This window comes from Chroicocephalus ridibundus, chromosome 16 (genome assembly GCF_963924245.1).
Source record: "Chroicocephalus ridibundus chromosome 16, bChrRid1.1, whole genome shotgun sequence".
NCBI classification, from domain to species: Eukaryota; Metazoa; Chordata; class Aves; order Charadriiformes; family Laridae; genus Chroicocephalus; species Chroicocephalus ridibundus.
This window is the reverse complement of record NC_086299.1, coordinates 10,312,054-10,329,427: the sequence shown is the minus strand read 5'-3', so window position 1 is coordinate 10,329,427 and position 17,374 is coordinate 10,312,054. Positions and strand designations below refer to the sequence as shown.

Sequence of the window (17,374 nt, the reverse complement as noted above, 5' to 3'; positions counted from 1 at the left end):
TGGCCAGTTAGACAATTTGATTTTTGGCTCTTAATATTCGTTGCTCGATGCTCAGAACCGGCAGGGAGATGCGAGTAGCCGAACAGCAGACTCCCCGGCTCCCGTAAATGTCTGCCTCTTCAATTTATGAACCCGGCTTTGCAGACGACGGGCGCTTAACTCACCAACAGGAGGGTGTCGCAGCTCATCTTGCCGAGTCCCCGCGAGTCTGAGCGGTGTTAAAATGTCACCGTTAAGTCAAAGTTGCGGTGGAGGTATGACTCTGCTGTGAGTCACCGTTCGAAAGGAGCAGCAAGCACAGCTCCGGGGTGTTTTCTCTCTCCCTTAGCAGAAAGAGAATCGTTTGCTCTCGGCATTTCTAGCGCGACGGAGGAATAAATCTCAAAAGGGTGGTGTTTTTTTTTTTTTTACCGGTGTAGGTAAAGCACCTCTGCCCCAATTTGAAGATGGCAGGACCCCAAGCAGTGCCCTGAGGGCACCCACAACCTGCTGCTGGGCACAGCTGGAGGCAGCGTTATCCCGGAGCTGCTCCGGCTCCCATCCCGCGGGAGCTCGGGATGCTCTCCGCAGCTGTGCAGACACGTTTTCTGCCAGCTTTGTGTAGCCTGCCCCAGAAAAACCTACTTTTCCGGGGGAGGCAGCTTTCATCCCAAACTAGCAAACCATTTCTGACAGCGTTGCGGTTCTCTGGAGGTCATGGCTGTGTTGTCTCTGATGGCGTTGCGTAAGATGAAAATACTGCTGATTTCTCCTGCAGAGGGTTTGAAGCCCGGCTTCCCAAAGATCCAGGGCAAGCTGGAAGAAGCCGGAGTGTTTTCCTGTCGCTTCTCCGTCGCTTCTTTGCGTGAAACGTTGAGGATTTGTGTTAAGTGCAACTAATGGTTACGTTTCACCTCGGATTCAGCGCTGCCCCTCCCCGTGTCAGCACAGAATGGGTTCGGTTTCCTCTGAAATTCCCAGTCGTCTCGCAGGAGGGTTCGCGCATCGATACTGGGTCTCCGTATCGAGACCAAAAGCTGTTTCCCGGCTCGTGGAGACGCTGACCCTCTCCTGAACCTTGGCTTTGTGCGAGGTGCTTCTCCTTTGGCAAACAAGGGCGAGCCCGCCGCTCTGTTTCAAAAAAAATCATGCTCGCGCTAAAAAATGCGAGCAAGTTTCCGTTTGCGCTGCAAATTTTAAAATGTGCCAGTGTTTTTCTCGCCCAGATTTGTGAGAGAAGCCCAGAATAACACTGACGTTTTGGGCGCTTGAAGGGACAGGGCGAGCATTGACCTCCTCTACTTGCTGCTGTTGCCTTTAATGTGTGATCGTAATTTAAATGTTATTATTTGTCCCTTGGTGGCCGATAAGAAAACCTTCCCCTTTCCTCGACTGCTCTCCCCCCTCAAAGGCTCAGCAGTCTGAAGGCAGCCCTGCTTGGAGCGCTCCGCTGTTCCCTGTCGCTTGCTTTGAATTCGAAATGACCGCCGCTTCTTGCGTGCCTTCATTTCACATAGCTCCCCTCTTCTAAATCTGCGATATGGGGACGAGAATTGGAGGGTGGGGGGCGGGGGGGGGGGAAGCGGGATCGGATGCTTGAAAACTCGCACCGCGGAGATTGAATCGACGGCGATAGCTTGTTGATGTTTTTAAAAGTACCGTTGGATATCGGAGTAATTATAAAATGCCATCTGCTGTGTTGTATGTTCGCTGACACATACAGGCTTGTTTCTCTTCGTGTATTTTTTTTTTTTCTCCCCCCCCCCCGCCTCCCCAGGTTCCCCGTACGACTTCATCTCCCTGGAATGGCTGCAGAAATGGCTGGATGAGTCTACTCCTCCGAAGCCTATAGACAACACAGCCTGCCTGTGCGCGCACGGCAAGCTCCATCCCGATAAAATATCCATTATGAAGAGGATATCGGAGTACGTGGCTGATTTCTTCTACAGGAGATACGGCGGCGGGCCCCGGCTGAACGGTAAGGCGGAGGGCTGGAAAACGCCCTCTCACGCGCTGAACGCGTTGTAGGGCCTTGTTGTGGTCCCGGCCCCGTTTTGAGCCATCCTTTATCATCGTAACTTCATTTCTGCGCATAGCTTTTGCGCTGCGCTCTTCTTTCCGGGTGATTTTTTTTTTTTTTCCCTTTTCCTATCACCTAATTGCGTTAGCATTCAAACAAACGCAGTTAGTCCGATTGGTCTGCGACCCGAGTTCTGCTCCCTCTAGGAAGAGAAGCGCGTGGAGGAATTTCTCAGAAGGCGGTGGCGCGTTTAGGTTGGAAACCGTGATCCTGGGATGGTTTTATGAAGTTGATTTCTGGAAAATAACAAAACTTGCACATGCAACACACACACGCACACGCACACCCCCCCCAGCCTCTTGAAAATGATTTTCGGTGCCTCGCAGCACCTACAGATCCTGCGTGGGCAGCGTTTCGCGCAGCGTGCGGATCTCTGCTGCCTCTTGCCAGCAGCCCGCGCTCCGGAGCAGCGCGATACGCGCCGGGCAAGAAAAAATCATTTACTGTCCTTCACCGCCAGCCTGTCCTGAGCCGTCTCACGCGAGGGCCGCGCGCACCTGGGAGCCTTTGCGCTTGTCTCGCGAGCATCTGTCGCGCGTTTTGATTTTTGGGGTCAGCCCGGCCCCTACAGTCTTTGGGCATCCCTTAATGGAGCCCCGAGCCGAATTTCTTTCATAAAGGAGCTCAATAACTCCCACTGAGACCAAATTAGCTCAGCTCCTACTAGGAGCTTATAGGGAAGAAACGCAACCGGCGGAAACTGCTGTGACGCAGGCAGCCTTTGGGGGGGGGGGGAAAACCAAACTAGGCCAATGTTTATTAGTCAACTGGAAGATCGCCTGCAGGGTTGGTTTTTTTTTGGTTTTTTTTTGTTTTTTTTCCCTTGAGTACGGCTGGGAGGCACGGAGGATCGGATGCGCCGCTTCCCTGGACGCGACCCTCTTGCTCCCAGATGAAAATCCACGCCCAGCTGTAGGGTTTCCACTCCTCTAGGTCCAGCGGAGCTTTGCGGGAGAGTTGTTCTCTTCTGATTTTAAGTGGCAAAGTGCCACAATACGCTGGTTTTGGGTTGTTTTTCCCCCCCCGCCCCCCGCCCCTGCGTATGCCTAAACCCTCCTGCCTTTTGCCTCCCGTGGCTGTACGCTGGCGTGACCTGGCTCGCAGCCGTGACTGCAGACTGTCATACCAGCGCTGCGAAGCTGGCGGAACAGATCACACCTCATCGGAAGCGTTTTACGCTTCTTTCAGCTTCAAATGCGGCCTGATCTGGCAGTAACCCCAGGGACCTCCTCATTTCCACGTGAAATCACCAGTGGCGAGGCAGGATAGTTGGTACATACCTGTCTGAGGGCCTTCAAACCAGCGAAGGGGCTCGGCCGCACAAGAAATAACCGTGAATTGTGTTTCTTTTTCCCCTCACCCCCCAGTCAAAGCACTTTGCAAGGACTGCGTGGTGGAAAGGTGTCGAATCCTGCGACTGAAAAACCAGTTAAACGAAGACTACAAAACCGTTACGAACTTGCTGAAGATAACAGTCAAGGGGTACGTGAGTCCTGACAACTTCAAACGTTGTCGGAGATCTTTTTTTTTTTTTTTTACTGCTTAAATAGTTGGTTGGTTTTTTTCCCCCACCCCCCAAACATTTTACTGTTTGGGCTCCGAAAGTGAACGGCGTTGGGATTCGCGGTGCCACTGCTGTTCTCTCTCTGCAGGAACGACGGGTTTTGGGTGGGAAAGGCGTCCTTGCGCAGCTGGCGTCAGTTGGCTCTGGAGCAATTAAACGAGCAAGACGAAGACGGGGAGCACAGCAACGGAAAAATGAATGGAAACGCACAAAGCAAAGGTAGTTCTGCCGCTGCGGAGACCCACCAGCTCTGACTGATACCTCCCAGCAACAGACACGTCAGGTGTTCCCGTAGCTGTTTTGCTTCCCTCGTATGAGTAGGAAGGAAAGGATAATAAATCAAATAATAATAAAAAAAAAAAAGCTCCTTCATTTAAGTTTCATTTAAGGAGCTTTTTTTATTTGATGAGCTTCAAAACTGCTGGGTGATCTTCGTACCCGGAGAAGAAGATGAAGTAATAAGTAGTTTTACAAAACTGTGTAAAATTACCGCCCCAGACACGTGAGCTTTTCATCGGCTTTTATCTGAACGCGAGAGCGCAGGGGAGGAAGAAACAGGAAAATTACCTTGGGGAAGGGATGGAGGTGTTTATTGGGAAGGTCTGTGGGTGAAACAGCCCGGCTCTGGCAAAACACAGCCTAGGGAAAAAAAAAAAAAAATAATAATCATGAATTGGACTCTCTTCTGTGCTCACATCACGAGTCCGTGAGAATAGATGGGGGTTTTTATTTGCCTTCTGCTCTTTAAAACCTTTGGAAACTGGTTATTTGGTGGAGGTTTTTGTTGGCGTGACTGAGGGCAGGAAGGTGGTTTGAGTGAAACGGGAGCCGATGGGCTGCCCAGCGGCGCGTCCTGATAAGGGTTCTTCATTGCTGGCTGCTCACCTTGGTTTCACAACAGGTTGCAACTCCCGGTAGGTAGGCCGGTAGAATGGCTCACAAGCCAACGGGCTCGTTAGGCGCGTCGTTAGAGGCTCTTAGTAACACATTCTTGTGTTGGTGACACTCCAGTTCAGCGGCCGGCGCGCTTCTGTCTCTGGAGCTATGGTTCTTACGGTTCTTAACTATAATTTCTACATTAATGTGGGGCTCGTCAACCCCCTGGCAGGCTCCCCCTTAGTTTGTCAGGCGGCATCTGGTTTAGATCAAGGCAAAGAGCGGACTAATATTTTTCCGGGAAGGTTTCTGCTCCCCGCGCTCCTACCTAGGCTGTGTTTAGGTTAAACTCTGCGATCTTTGGGAACAGCGAACCCCTGGGGTGGTTTAGCCGGAACAAATGCATCCTTTGTAGTCTCACAAAGGACCGTCTTGTGCTCCTCGCACTTCAAAGCACTCCTACGTGGCCTGTAGGCTGTAATCCCGCCTGCCTGGAGGCCGAGACATTGGAGAATAACAAATTTGCTTCCAAAGTCTCCCTTGGGTTAAGGGGTTTGCCGCAATTTGAAAGGCAACCGCGCTTCTTTCCCCTAAAGATTTTTTTTTTCCTTTCCTTGGGAGGGGAACTCTCTGCAATCGCCTTGTATTTTTTTTTTTTTTTTAAATTAGATGAATCAAATGAAGAGAAGAGAGAGGAGGAAGAGGAATTAAATTTTAATGAAGACATCGTTTGCCCACATGGTAGGTCTCTACGGGGGGAATGGAGCCGAATAGATCTGTTGTTGCCCACTGCTCGAGGCATTAACCTCGTAGCCTTTGCTCCGTCCAAGGCCAACGTGAGTAGCTCCCGAGGAAACGCGCTTTATCCTCGTCGGCCTGGGGTTTACTTGACGCTCAGCCTTCGAGCTTTGATTTGGCGAGCGCCCGTCGTCACGCGGCGGCCCGAGTTTTGGAGGGCGGTGACAGGGGCGTAAACGCAGGGGCGCGGCGGAAGGGGAGCCTCTCTCCTCCTCTCGCTAATGGAGCGAGGGCAGCGCCCCAAGGATCCGCAGCCGCGGGGAAGCTCTGAGAACCTCAGGTGGTTGAAATCAGTCGAGGTGGGAGCTGAGAGTATCCGTTTATTCTCTCGGTTCACACGAAAACAGGAGCGCTTACCTAACAACTGTAGAAACACGGGCTTATCTGGGAGCGGCTGGGACCGCTAAGGGTATCGATTTGCCAACCTGCTGTGCTTTGGTGTCTGTTTACATAAGGTTTTGACCCGATGTCGGTTGTTTTGCTCGGTGATGGTTCATTAGCTACATCCTTGGCTACCCTGTTGTTTAAATCTCGCTTTTTTTTTTTTTTTTTAGCATTGTGCGTCGCTCCCAGACGCAACCGTTCCAGCAAGCTCTGTTCGGTGGCATAAATTTCCCTGCCAGGGATGCTCAAATCTTGTTCCTAGTAAGAAAGAAACATGCCATAAATTAGCAACGCGCCTCCTGTCATCGAGGCGAATCAAGGCTTGTAGAGTAATGGCTTGATAAAGGCTCATTTTAAAGCAGAGTGGTTAAGCGCTTTGTCACGCTCTGAGCTGTTTTTCGGAGCCTTTAACGCCGTCTTTCCCACTGCCGCGAGGCTGCTGCCCTTCAATAAAGGCACGCGGCGTGGTGATGAAACATTTCATGTAGCCAGACATGATAAAAATAGGCCTACGCGCTGGTAAATCGCTAGTTGATCTGTGACTTTGGGTCGTATCAGAATAAATAATCTTAAATCTGGGGGCTGCTGGCAGATCAGATTTCATTCTCCGAAGCTGACCTCCGATTACTCACGGAAAAACAACCTTTCCACCTCGAAAATTTCCCTCTGGAGCGTTACCGGCGAATCTGGAGGTCTGGGTCCTCCAGCCTTCAAATTTTGCCGCGGAGGAAGTTCCTGCCTTCATGGCAGGCTGCGGAAAAGCCGGCTCTTTATCCGTGAGGTCTGGCTGCCCTCCAGAAATGCCACCCGGGCCTTCCCTTCAGAAGTCCCTTTGCATCTTTGCCGCGATTTCTCGCTCTCTGCTAGTCGCCCGACCCCGGCAAAGAGTTTTTTCCAGATAACCAGGGGAAGATTTCCCCCAATCTCCCAAGACTTCCCAAGGGAAGACGTGCCCCAAAAAAAAGGTCTCTCTGGACGGCGGGAGGGGGAAGCGGGCTCGGCAGCGGTTTGGATCATCTTCTTCCAGATGGCAAAGCACTTGTTCCCCGCGCACCCAGATCTGATTTATTTTTTTTTTTGCCCCACCTCTTTCGCTCAACGGTGTATTCATCTGTTTTCATCCATCACACGGCGTCAAGGCGCTTATTTGTACAAGCTCGGGGGTTTTCTCCCCCACCCCCCGCCATCCCGGCTCTGGAAAGCAGCCTGGTCCTGCCTCCTCCTATGGTAAAGCCGGGCCGCTTGCTCGCGTTTGATGAAGAACAAGCGGCCGAGCGCCGCATCGAAGCAGTCCAGCCCGACCTTTGTTTATGAGAGGAAAAGCAGGAGGGGAGCGTTGCTATTTTTTTATTTCCCCCCCCCCTCCCACTTTGGGGCTGGCAGAAATCCAGGCTTGGCCGGAGCGAGGAAAACTGATGGGTCTGTGGGGCTGAGGAGCTGCTTGTGATGGTAAAGAGCTACCGGAGGGCGGGGAGGAAGGAGACTTTTCTCCCCCGTCTCCTTTTCCTAGCTCTCCGGGCTGTAGAAACACAGCACCGCGACCTCGCGGTTGCTCTTTTGCTTCCCTCTCGCTGGTGAAACCCCCGTCGAGGCGTGACGGTTTGCCTCTCCGTGTTGCAACGACTGTTCCCCTTGTTTCTCCCCGCGACAGCCGGGCCTTGACTTCCCAGCTGCTCTCTTTCTCGCGGGGAGATGCGGTTTTGCTTTCCCCTCGGCGGTCGTCGGCCCTGCTGGGATCCCCGAGCCCTCGCCTTCTCCCGTTTTCCCAAGCCTTGTTTGTCCGCCGGAATGCGTGTCATCATGCGTACGCGCGGTGTCCAAACGCGTGAGCGTGACCTTTCTGCTACGGCCGGTGCTAAAATGACAGACGCCTCGCGCTAAGCTGTTCTTTTGGGGGGGTTTTTTGAGCTGCTTGAGCGTTGGGATACATCATCCAGCAGGCCGAGGGATAGTTGGTAAATCTTGCTTCGGATCTTCACGCCCCAGGTGTTCCCTGGAGCAGATGTAGGGTGCCAAACCTGTCTTTTTTTCCGGATTTTGTGGATATCGCGGATAGGGCACGCGAAGCCCTCGGAGATTACATGGCGGCGGTTTTGTTTTTTCAAAGAGCGTGGAAAGCACCTGGCTCCTGTTTTCATGGGGCGCGGGGTTAGTCTGCAGCTTGGTAAACGGAGTCGCCGTAAAAATGTAACCGTAGATAGCCAAGGTCGGAAGACGGTAGCCCCATGCCCTCTTTGGCTTGCCCTCGCTTTTCCGAGCATCTCTTTGCCACCGCTTGTGTTTGATCAGCTGCTCGGGTTCACGAGCTTGGGAATCTGAAGGACGTTTATATGAATTGAAATCGTAAATTTATTTTTTTTGTTGTTCCTGTCTAAACGAGGAAATGGTAAAGAAGTCGAAGGTGACTTTGTGTGTTAGTTGTGCTCTCTTTTTTTTTTTTTGCTGACGTGGTGTTGGCTGATACCCTGTAATCTCCTCCATCTAGTGAGGGCTGCGCGACATCGCTGAGCGCGTCGAGAGCAAAGCCCTACTCCTGGCTCTCTCTCTCTCTCCCCGCAGGTGACCTGTGCATATCGGAAAACGAACGGAGGGTGGTTTCGAAGGAAGCCTGGGAAAAACTCAAGCAATATTTTCCAAAAGCCCCCGAATTCCCGAATAACAGAGAGTGCTGTTCCCAGTGCAAGGTATTTGAATGAACGTTGCCTTCTTGTTGGCCGTAAAGACGTGGTCGTGTTTCTGGTTTTCTTTAGAACACCACGCAGTGCAGCGCAGGAAAAGTGTTGTCACCTTTTAATAACAGCTGGGAACTGAAGCTGGGGTGTAATTAACTGTTTCGTGCAGATTTTGGAGCGCGAAGGGGAGGAAAACGAAGCCCTGCATAAGATGATGGCCAGCGAGCAAAAGACTTCTCTCCAGAACCTGTTCCACGATAAATGCAGACCTTGCCTGGGCAGCTGGCCTCAGGTACGGGGAGGAGGGCGGCGAGGGGAACGTAGTGGGTCTGGGGTGTAGGGGGGGGGAGGGTTTCATGAGCTTTAATCCCACTTCTAAAAAATTGTATTCCGCCTGCGAGAGAGACTTGCCCGATCATCGTTCGCTCGGTCGGAGCGGAGAGCGTGGCTGTGCCGGCGCAGCTTACGCGTGTGTTGTGCCGAGGTGTGATTTCCCTCGATCAGCTGCGCTGGCGCAACGCCCCGCTAAAGGTAACGCGAGAACGGCTCGTGTGCCAGCATCGCCGGCGCTGGCCCCGGCTCGGAGAGATAAGCAGCGACAATATTACTGCTGCGGTTATATCCGCCCCCTAGAAGGAGCGAAACGACGCGGCCGTGCCGGCGGAGGCGGCTTTTCACCGCCTTCCCGTGCACGTCAGGCTTTTGCTGCTGGGCGGACAAAATTCCGGTATCCTCCTACACCACGAGAGCTCGGGGGGAGCTTCCCTAAACGCTAGAGCCTTGTAAATAGGGAGCGATGGTCGTGTGAGACCTCTCGCAGCGGGCTTCTCCTCGGTACAAGCCTGCAGCTCTCCGGCACCTTCCTGGAGCTTCGAGGAGGCTGAAAAGAAATGGCACAAGCCGTTGGCTCCGCGCCTTGGCTCCCAGACGTCTCGCGGCGCTGATTAATGATTGACTCTTAGATCCTGCCAAGCTGCTTTGGCAGGTGTCTGCCTCCCTCGCTCCTACGTGCGAGGGCAGTTTGCCATTCCCGGGTGCCTTCTCCAGCCGGGAATAAATATTCAGGTCAACAGGGATCCGTGTCTCGGAACCGGGGAGTCCCAAAAGGGTTTAAATGGGAAACGTTCGGTGCTGAGCTGGGGAGCTGCCAGGTCCCGCCGGCGGTATTTAAGGACAGTATCGGGTTGGATCTGCTTTTGCGGGTGATGGAAAAGCCGGAGCCCCATCACCATGGGGCAGCTCAAAATATGAGGGTCCCTCCAGGCAGCGAGGCTACGTCTTCCCCTCCCTTGGAATTTCCCAAGGGAGCCCGAGGAAAAAAGAGCTGAGGATCTTTCCCTCAAGCTTTTTGAGTTTTCCTGATCCAAAGCAGTTGAGGTTCGGGGAAGAAAATCAGCGGAGCGGTTTAATCCAGAGGAGATGAAGGGAGATGGAAAAATACCTATCTATTCCTCAGGCGTGCTGAATTTTCCCGCAGAAAGATGGAGCGAGCCCTTAAATCCGCGTTAGGGGAGGTGGTGAGGGTAGGTGAGCATGGAAGTGATTTTTGTCACCCGGCTCTTTGGGATGGAGGTGGTTTCTTGTCCGCTCCAGCGGCCTATCTAATGGTTGGGACAGGAAAACGAGGGTTTATCCTAAAACCGCTGCCTCGCGAGGGTGCAGGGCTGTGGATTTGAATCCCTGCTGCTGCCCAAAGGAGAAACTTCGGGATTTTCCTGGGTGAAGCAAACGAAGCGGGGTTGGGGTGGTCTCGCCCCACACCCGGGGGGGGGGGTGTGCAGAAAGGCTTTAGACGCCGAGCGCCCGGCGAGAGAAAACACGGTGCTGGGCAGTCGGAGCCGCTCCGGGGGAAATGACCGTTTCCTGCAGCGAATTAAAGGTAATTGGATCTAAAGCTAAATTAACTTTGTAATAAACACGAGATTAGTAATGGAAGTGCTTAGTACTTGATCCCAAATTATTTTCCTTGGCTTTCCCAGCGCGCTTGGATGGAGTTGTCATGGTAAGAACGGCGAGATCTCCGAGAGAATGAGCGCTGCAGAAAAAGCCGAACAGTCATCGCGTCTCTATTGTTGGATTAATTAAAAAGGATCTTTTTTTTCCTCTCTTTTCACCTCCAGGAGACAGATGAGCTGTATATTGTTTCGCAGTTCTTTGTAGAAGAGTGGAGGAAATTTGTCAGGTAACTTTGGCTCGAGGGGGTTTTTTTGGGGGTGCTTTTTACTCCTTTCGGAGGGGCCGTAGATAACGATCCGGCTTTCGAATCCCAGCGCGCTCTGGGGTTGCCTGCGGTTTGCCGTCGTGCAAACAAGAGTTTGGCAGGACTCGTATCGGTTGTAATACATTGTAAGAAACCGAATTTCCTTGTTTGCTGTGTCTTAACCAGATGGTCGGATTAGATTCGTAACCCGATTAGTTTTGTCGTCTGTCTGGAGCTGCACCCTGGGCCGAGGTCACCGCTCGGGCCTCTTTCCCTGGGCTGCCGGTGGCAGGAGATGGAAATCTCCGCTAGAGAGGAGTGCGATTTTGCAACGCGGGGGAACGCCGATCTGATTTCCGCGTCGGGAGTAGTTTTTAATGCTCCCCGTTGGCGTGCCTTCTGTAAAGAGTCACCTGCGATTTCTTCTTGGCCGCCCTGCGGAGTTGTGGTTTGTGTGAAACAACCTCGAGCGAGCTTTGCAAACCGCTTTCCTTTTGCCCGCGCAGGAGGCCGACGCGCTGCAGCCCCGTCTCCTCGGTAGGAAACAGCGCTCTTCTCTGTCCCCACGGGGGTCTCATGTTCACCTACGCTTCCATGACCAAAGAAGACTCCAAACTGTGAGTTTCTTCTCTTCGCGGGTGCCACAGGGGACCGTTCCTGGAGGCTCGCTGAGCTGCAGCAACACGAATCCTTTCCCTTGAGCAAAATTAACACGTGCGCTTTCTCGGGCCCGCCTTAGCCTTCGCCGCGAGGCAAGACCTAAATCGTCGAAGGATGCTGGGTCAGGGAAGAAAAAAAAAAAAAAGAGAGCGCTTACTTCAGCTCGGCTAGTTCCTAACAATAAACTACCCTGAATTTGACCGGGGCGTAGAAACATCCGGCTTCCTTAGGATTTGCTTTCCGTGAGACTTACCCCCGCAGCGCTGGACGCTGGGCTGGAGTTCATGCTCCGTAGAGTTGTTGCTTCTGCAGTGATGCAGAACTAAAAGTAGCAGATCTTCCCTTCCTCTCCTCCTCCGTCCTCCCTCCGGCGTGACTGGAGCAGAACAGCGTCACTAATAACACGCTGCTGTTCCCCTGTTATCTCGGGCGTACAGGCCCTCCCGCGTAGCTGGAGTTAAGCATTGATTTTTTGCAGCTTTTCTTTCGTTGACGGACTGAAAAAGAAAAGGGGAGGCTGTTCGGGAGCTCGGGGCTTGGCTTTTCCATGTCATAAAGCACGTTCTTGTTCCTTTGCACAGTATAGCTCTGATATGGCCCAGCGAGTGGGAGAGGATTCAAAAACTCTTTGTCGTGGATCACGTCATCAAAATCACCCGAACGCAGGCTGCCGGGGCGGACCCCGAGAGCGCACTTTACGTCTCTGAGCCCAGTGAGTGAATGTTTCGCCGCTGTCTGTGCTCCGTCCTTTTGCTAATTGTTGCCGATCCAACATGTTGCCTTTGTAGCTAAGGGCTGCCAAGGTGCTGAGGGGACTGGAACCCCTCTCTGATGGAGAAAGGCCGAGGGATTTGGGTCTCTTCAGTCTGGAAAAAAGACGGCTGAGGGGGGACCTTATCAACGCTGATAAATACTGAAAGGGGGGGTGTCAGGAGGATGGGGCCAGGCTCTTCTCAGTGGTGCCCGGGGACAGGACAAGGGGTAACGGGCACAAACGTGACCATGGGAAGTTCCATCTCAACACGAGGAGGAACTTCTTTGCTGTGAGGGTGGCAGAGCCCTGGCACAGGCTGCCCAGAGAGGTGCGGGAGTCTCCGTCTCTGGAGACATCCCAACCCCGCCTGGAGGCGTTCCTGTGCCACCTGCTGTGGGTGACCCTGCTCTGGCAGGGGGTGGGACTGGGTGATCTCCAGAGGTCCCTTCCCGCCCCCACCGTTCTGTGATTCCCTGGGAAGTGGTTATTTTTTGGGATAAAGGGTCAGATTTAAGGGGATCCTGAGCTTGGCAGAGCCCCTCGGGGTTAGCGGTGGGAGGCTTTGGGCAGGTGTCTCCAAGGAGCTGAAACGATTAAGTGCATTTTCCCTTTGTGCCTTCCCCAGAGCTCTGTCCCGAGTGCAGAGAAGGGCTGTTATGCCAACAGCAGCGGGACTTGCGTGAGTACACCCAAGCCACCATCTACATCCATAAAGTGGTGGATAACAAAAAGGTACGGGCTCTCTCCCTCCATCCTCGCTCATCCCGGCTCCGTTTCATTTTAACGGGAACCGCACCGAGTACCCAAATGACCGTCCGAGCGACGGGACCGGCTATGGCAGCCTGCCGCGTCCCCGCAGGGCTGGGACCTGCTGGTGGGGACCTGGGTGGCCCGTGGTGATGGGTAGGGCAAGAAGCCCCCGGCTCCGCGGCGCGGGGAAGCTCTCGCTTTGTCGAAAATAGCAAATGGGAAAACTCTGGCTGTAGCTACTCTGAAAAAATTTGGTCTCCTCGAAGCTTCCTTTTGCCAAACCGAATCCTTTGCGGTATCTTCACGGATCTTTGATTATTTCAGGCAATGTGGTAACTGTTTTTCTGCCTTCAGAATCGCGTTATCGGGCTCTACCTGTTCTCCTCCCCCTCCAGGATTTGTCAGTTCCTTTCTTGGTTGCTCAAGTGACATTTATTCCTTGATAGAAATAAGCTCCTCAACCTCCATGCTGATGAAATCGCGGTGAACTTAAGAGATGCTTCTCGAGATCCCCTACGAAGCTGTCGGTTTACGTCTGTGCTTTGCTGGTGGTTTAAGGGATCAGTGTTAGAGCTAGAATTGGTTTTACGGGTACGCGAGAGCTGGTTAAAGTCAGCCTTCCTCCGCAGGGCTCGTTGGATGCTTTAAGGAGGAAACCAAGGCGCTGGGCGAGCTCGGATAAAGATGTTCCTTGCTCCTTTTTTTTTTTTTTTTTTGGCCTCTCGTCGATTCCCACCTCCCTGCCAATCTAAGGGAGGAGCTGGAACCCGGACAACTGCAGGGCGCCGGAGGCCGGACGGGTTTCTGACTCGGGTGTGAGAAGCGGAGCACGGAGCACCGTCTTGAGCCATGGGCTACGGGCTTTCGGCCTCTCTGGAGGCTGAATCCCGCGGCCGTATCTTGGCTCCGGTGCAGAGGAGGGTTGTTGTTTCTTTTCTGGTGCTGGCCGGGACCGTGCTCACGCACGGGGCTGGCAAAAAGGGGAAAAAAAAAAAAAATCAAACCAAACAGGCAGCTATTCTTTGCCGAGCAGCTGGAGTCGGAGAGAGGGGGCGAGAGCTTGCCTGCCAGATCCCTCATTAAGGGGGCAGCCTCGGCGAGATGCGAAGGAGCCGTCGTGCCCGCCAGCGGGGCGGCAGCGCTGCCAGCGAGGGCTGGGGACGGCGGCGCTCGAAGGCGCCGCCGCTTCCTTCCCCGCCGCTTTCGATGCGCAAAGCCGGGGAGCGTTTCCCATCTCCGCGACCTCCTTCGGCTGGCGCTGCCATGGCGAAGCCGCGGCCGTATAAAATCGGCGTAAGGCGGCACTGCTGGAATGCAGAGGGCTCCGGGGAGGCTGCGGTTGGTGCTGGATGTTTGGGGACTATGATTGCATCGTTAATTGCAAATACATTGACGGAGAAGCGGGCTCTCAGACATCCGGGACGGAGAGCGTGCCGGTCTCCTGGGCTCCTCCAAACCCCCGCTCCAGCCGGAGCGTAGATGGGAATTCAGGTCCGGCGGATCCGTGCCTCCTGGAGTGCCTTACGCGGAACCGAACATCCTTTTTATTTCTATGTTTTTGTGTAAATTATTTAGATTTCGTTTACTTACAGCCTCCAGACCCATAAATAATGGTGCTGAGTGCCTCTGGCGGGCCGCTGCAGGGATGGATAAGTGTCTTAATTTACAGATAATATTCCTTTCCGCGTGTAAGGGCTTTCATAATACACTTAGATGAACCGGAGAAGCAGCCAGCTAATGGGAAAGAAATCAGTCCAGGCCCCTGGAGACTTTCCCTTGGCCTAGAGAGGAGGGAAGGTCCTGAGCCGCAGGAAGCACCTGCGATTCAACGGAGCGGCTCGTTCTCCTGAGCCCAGTCCCCCACCCGCCGTGGTCCCACGCGGCTGGGGAGGGGTGCAGGGAGACGTTCCAGAGCACGTGGAACGCATCTCCCCGGGTTATTCCCTGGATGGAGGTGGCATCCCGGAGGCCTCCGCAAGCTGTTTGCTTGTGAGGTGACAGTCGGGGGGTTGACGCCGCGGGGTTCGTTACGGAGAACGATTTTTTTATGACTTCAGGTAATGAAGGATGCTGCTCCGGAGCTGAACGTGAGCAGCTCGGAAGCTGAAGAGGAAAGGGAGGAAAACAAGCCAGAGGGGGAGCAAGACCCAGATTTTAATCAGGTAGAGATCAAAAATTACCGCCAGGTTCCTCGGTTTTTCCGTCATCCTCTTGAGTCACCGTGACGGGAGCCCCCCTGGGCTCTGCGTACCGCCAGCAGCCAAAACCAACAAGGCTCTTCGATGGTCATTTTTAACGGTTGCGCCCGCACCATCGCTTTGGGTTCGGAGAGATCAAATATTGCTGGTGACTCGTACGCCCGGCTGGTAATCCGCCCCGCGCTAGCGTGTCGAAACGGGAACCGAGGTTTCGGGGCCGAGACTTCGGGCTCCTCTGGACTCTTCGCGTGCGGCGGTTCGCTTTCCACGGGGCATCGCAGCGCTTCGTGCCTCCTTCCCTCGCGTCGCCGACTCGCCCGAAACGCAGCCCCGGGGTTAAGAGGAGGGTGTATTTTCCGCAAATCCCAAACTTAAGGTCTTGATTATTGGGGTTTTTTTGTTTGTTTGTTTGTTTGGGTGTTTTTGTTTTGTTTTTTTTTGGCTCTTGTTTCTAGGCCAACGGTGGTGCGAAGCGCCAGAAGATCTCGCACCAGAACTACATCGCTTACCAAAAGCAAGGCATCAGGCGGAGCACCCGGCACCGGAAAGTCAGAGGGGAGAAAGCGCTGCTCGTTTCTGCAAATCAGACACTCAAAGAGCTAAAAATACAGGTAAGGTGGCTTTTTCCTCCAAGGAACGAGCCGTCTCCAGTAGGAAAAACACAAAAAAAAAAAAACCAGCGCGCGGCTGGGAGGGGGTGAAGGGAGAATCTAAAATCCCCCGTGGCACGGAAAAGCGCGGGGTTGCTCTCGGAAGCCGGGGTGGTTTGGTTTGGTTTTTTTGCGTAGCTCGGCAGCGGTGGGTTTTTGGTGTGGGTTTTTTTGGTTTTGTTTTGGTTTTTTTTTTTTTCCCTCCGCACACAACCAGCGTGTCTCATTGTGTTGGCACAGATCATGCATGCATTTTCAGTTGCTCCCTTCGACCAGAATTTGTCCATCGACGGGAAGATCCTGAGCGACGACACCGCCACCCTCGGCAGCCTGGGAGTCATCCCCGAATCCGTCATTTTATTAAAGGTAACGGGAGGCTGCGGCCGCTGCGACGAAGTCGCCTGAAGCGGAGAATCCCAACTGATTTTTGTACGAGCGGAGAGAAACGCCCCGCGGGGCGTGTGAAAACCGCCCTGCCCTAGACGTGCCCACCCGTGCCTGCGCTCTGGCTGAAGTTAACGAGCTCCTTCTTAGAGAAGCCAAATCCTCTTTTATTTTTCATTAAAGAGCGTTTCTTAGCTGGCCTTTGCTGCTGAGCCCCCCCGCGTACCAGCCCAAAAACACGGCTAAATGAGGGAGCCAGTCCTCCCCTCTCCTTCCCAGACGGCGTTGGGGCGAGAGCCCCGTTCCCCAGCACCGTCGCCCCGTTTTTCGCTTCCTTCCTCGTTAATAATCCCTTGCTCCGCTTTATTTTCCAGGCCGACGAACCCATTGCGGATTACGCGGCGATGGACGACGTTATGCAAGGTGAGAGTTGCGGGGGGGGGGCGGGGGGGGTGGGAGACGACACGCGCCTGGAAGTTTGTTGGTTTCGGGGAAGGCGCCTCGCCGCTGGCGTTTCGGGAGACGCGTTGGGTTGGCCAAGGCTTGGGTTGGATTTGGGTGGGAAAGGTCGAAAATCAAGACCTTGAAGCTTGGCTGTCACCGTGTGTAGAAACGAGTGGTGGGGGGGGCTTCTAAGGCCGTGCCTTTTTCTTTCCGTCCCCAGTTTGTATGCCCGAAGAAGGATTTAAAGGTGAGTTTGGTGGTTTGTTTTTTTTTTTGTTTTTTTTTTTTTTATTCCTTCCCCCTTGATTTAAGCCCCCCCTCGCTGACTTCATCCCGTAAGCGTCCTCACCCCTTCGGGTGGGTGTTTTTCCTCCCCAGGGACTGGTTTGCTCGGACACTGATGGTTTTCGAGGCGCTGGAGCGACCGGAAGGGAAGAGGATTTTTTGACGCGGTAGGGCATTAAAAGGAGAACAACAAAAAAAAAAAACACAAACAAACCAACAACCAACAAACAAACCCCAAAAAAAGGTGGATACAAGACTGAACTCTTTGACTCTTCCAGAAGGCAGAAACCCATCCTGAAATAACTGCCCCCCTGCCCCCGCCCTCCCCGTCCCCTCCAAAAAAAAACGAAAAAATGCCTTATGTCAAAGCAGATTGCACTGAAGGACACCTGCCTTCGAGGGAACGTTCCCCGTTTTATATTTAAGGAAGCGCCGGGAAGGTTTGGGGAAGTTTTTAGCCGCGGTAGGGAGCGGGGCGGGGGTTTGGGGGCGGAGGGTTTCTCCCGGGGTTGGGGGCGGGGGGGGGGGTTTCCCCGGCTCTGGTCCCCCGCAGAGGGATTGGGATGCGTTCCGGGGAAACCGTCCCGCTCTGCTCTCCCCACGCTCCTTAGGCGTAACCTGCCGCCGGATAATCCCGGCTCTTCATCCGCTATTACTCCTTCAGTACAGCATGGAAGTAAAAATCGTTACTCGTGA

The 17,374-nt window shown here is 53.7% G+C and overlaps 1 protein-coding gene across 6 annotated transcripts in view; it reads left to right on the top strand.

Moving 5' to 3' along the window:
* USP48 (ubiquitin specific peptidase 48) overlaps positions 1–17,374 on the top strand; it is a 29,595-nt gene extending 12,221 nt beyond the window's left edge. For 2 of the 6 annotated variants that reach the window (XM_063353714.1, XM_063353713.1), the window contains exons 12-27: positions 1,757–1,957; positions 3,427–3,541; positions 3,712–3,842; positions 5,169–5,240; positions 8,241–8,365; positions 8,523–8,645; positions 10,474–10,535; positions 11,060–11,170; positions 11,795–11,925; positions 12,593–12,699; positions 14,775–14,879; positions 15,371–15,526; positions 15,806–15,931; positions 16,324–16,372; positions 16,614–16,640; positions 16,772–17,374. In XM_063353714.1, the coding sequence (XP_063209784.1) occupies positions 1,757–1,957; positions 3,427–3,541; positions 3,712–3,842; positions 5,169–5,240; positions 8,241–8,365; positions 8,523–8,645; positions 10,474–10,535; positions 11,060–11,170; positions 11,795–11,925; positions 12,593–12,699; positions 14,775–14,879; positions 15,371–15,526; positions 15,806–15,931; positions 16,324–16,372; positions 16,614–16,640; positions 16,772–16,794 (1,664 nt within the window). In that variant the 3' untranslated portion in view covers positions 16,795–17,374. Of the gene's footprint in view, positions 1–1,756; positions 1,958–3,426; positions 3,542–3,711; positions 3,843–5,168; positions 5,241–8,240; positions 8,366–8,522; positions 8,646–10,473; positions 10,536–11,059; positions 11,171–11,794; positions 11,926–12,592; positions 12,700–14,774; positions 14,880–15,370; positions 15,527–15,805; positions 15,932–16,323; positions 16,373–16,613; positions 16,641–16,771 lie in introns of those variants that run through there. The other 4 variants (XM_063353715.1, XR_010073490.1, XR_010073489.1 and 1 more) reach the window with 4 other exon arrangements.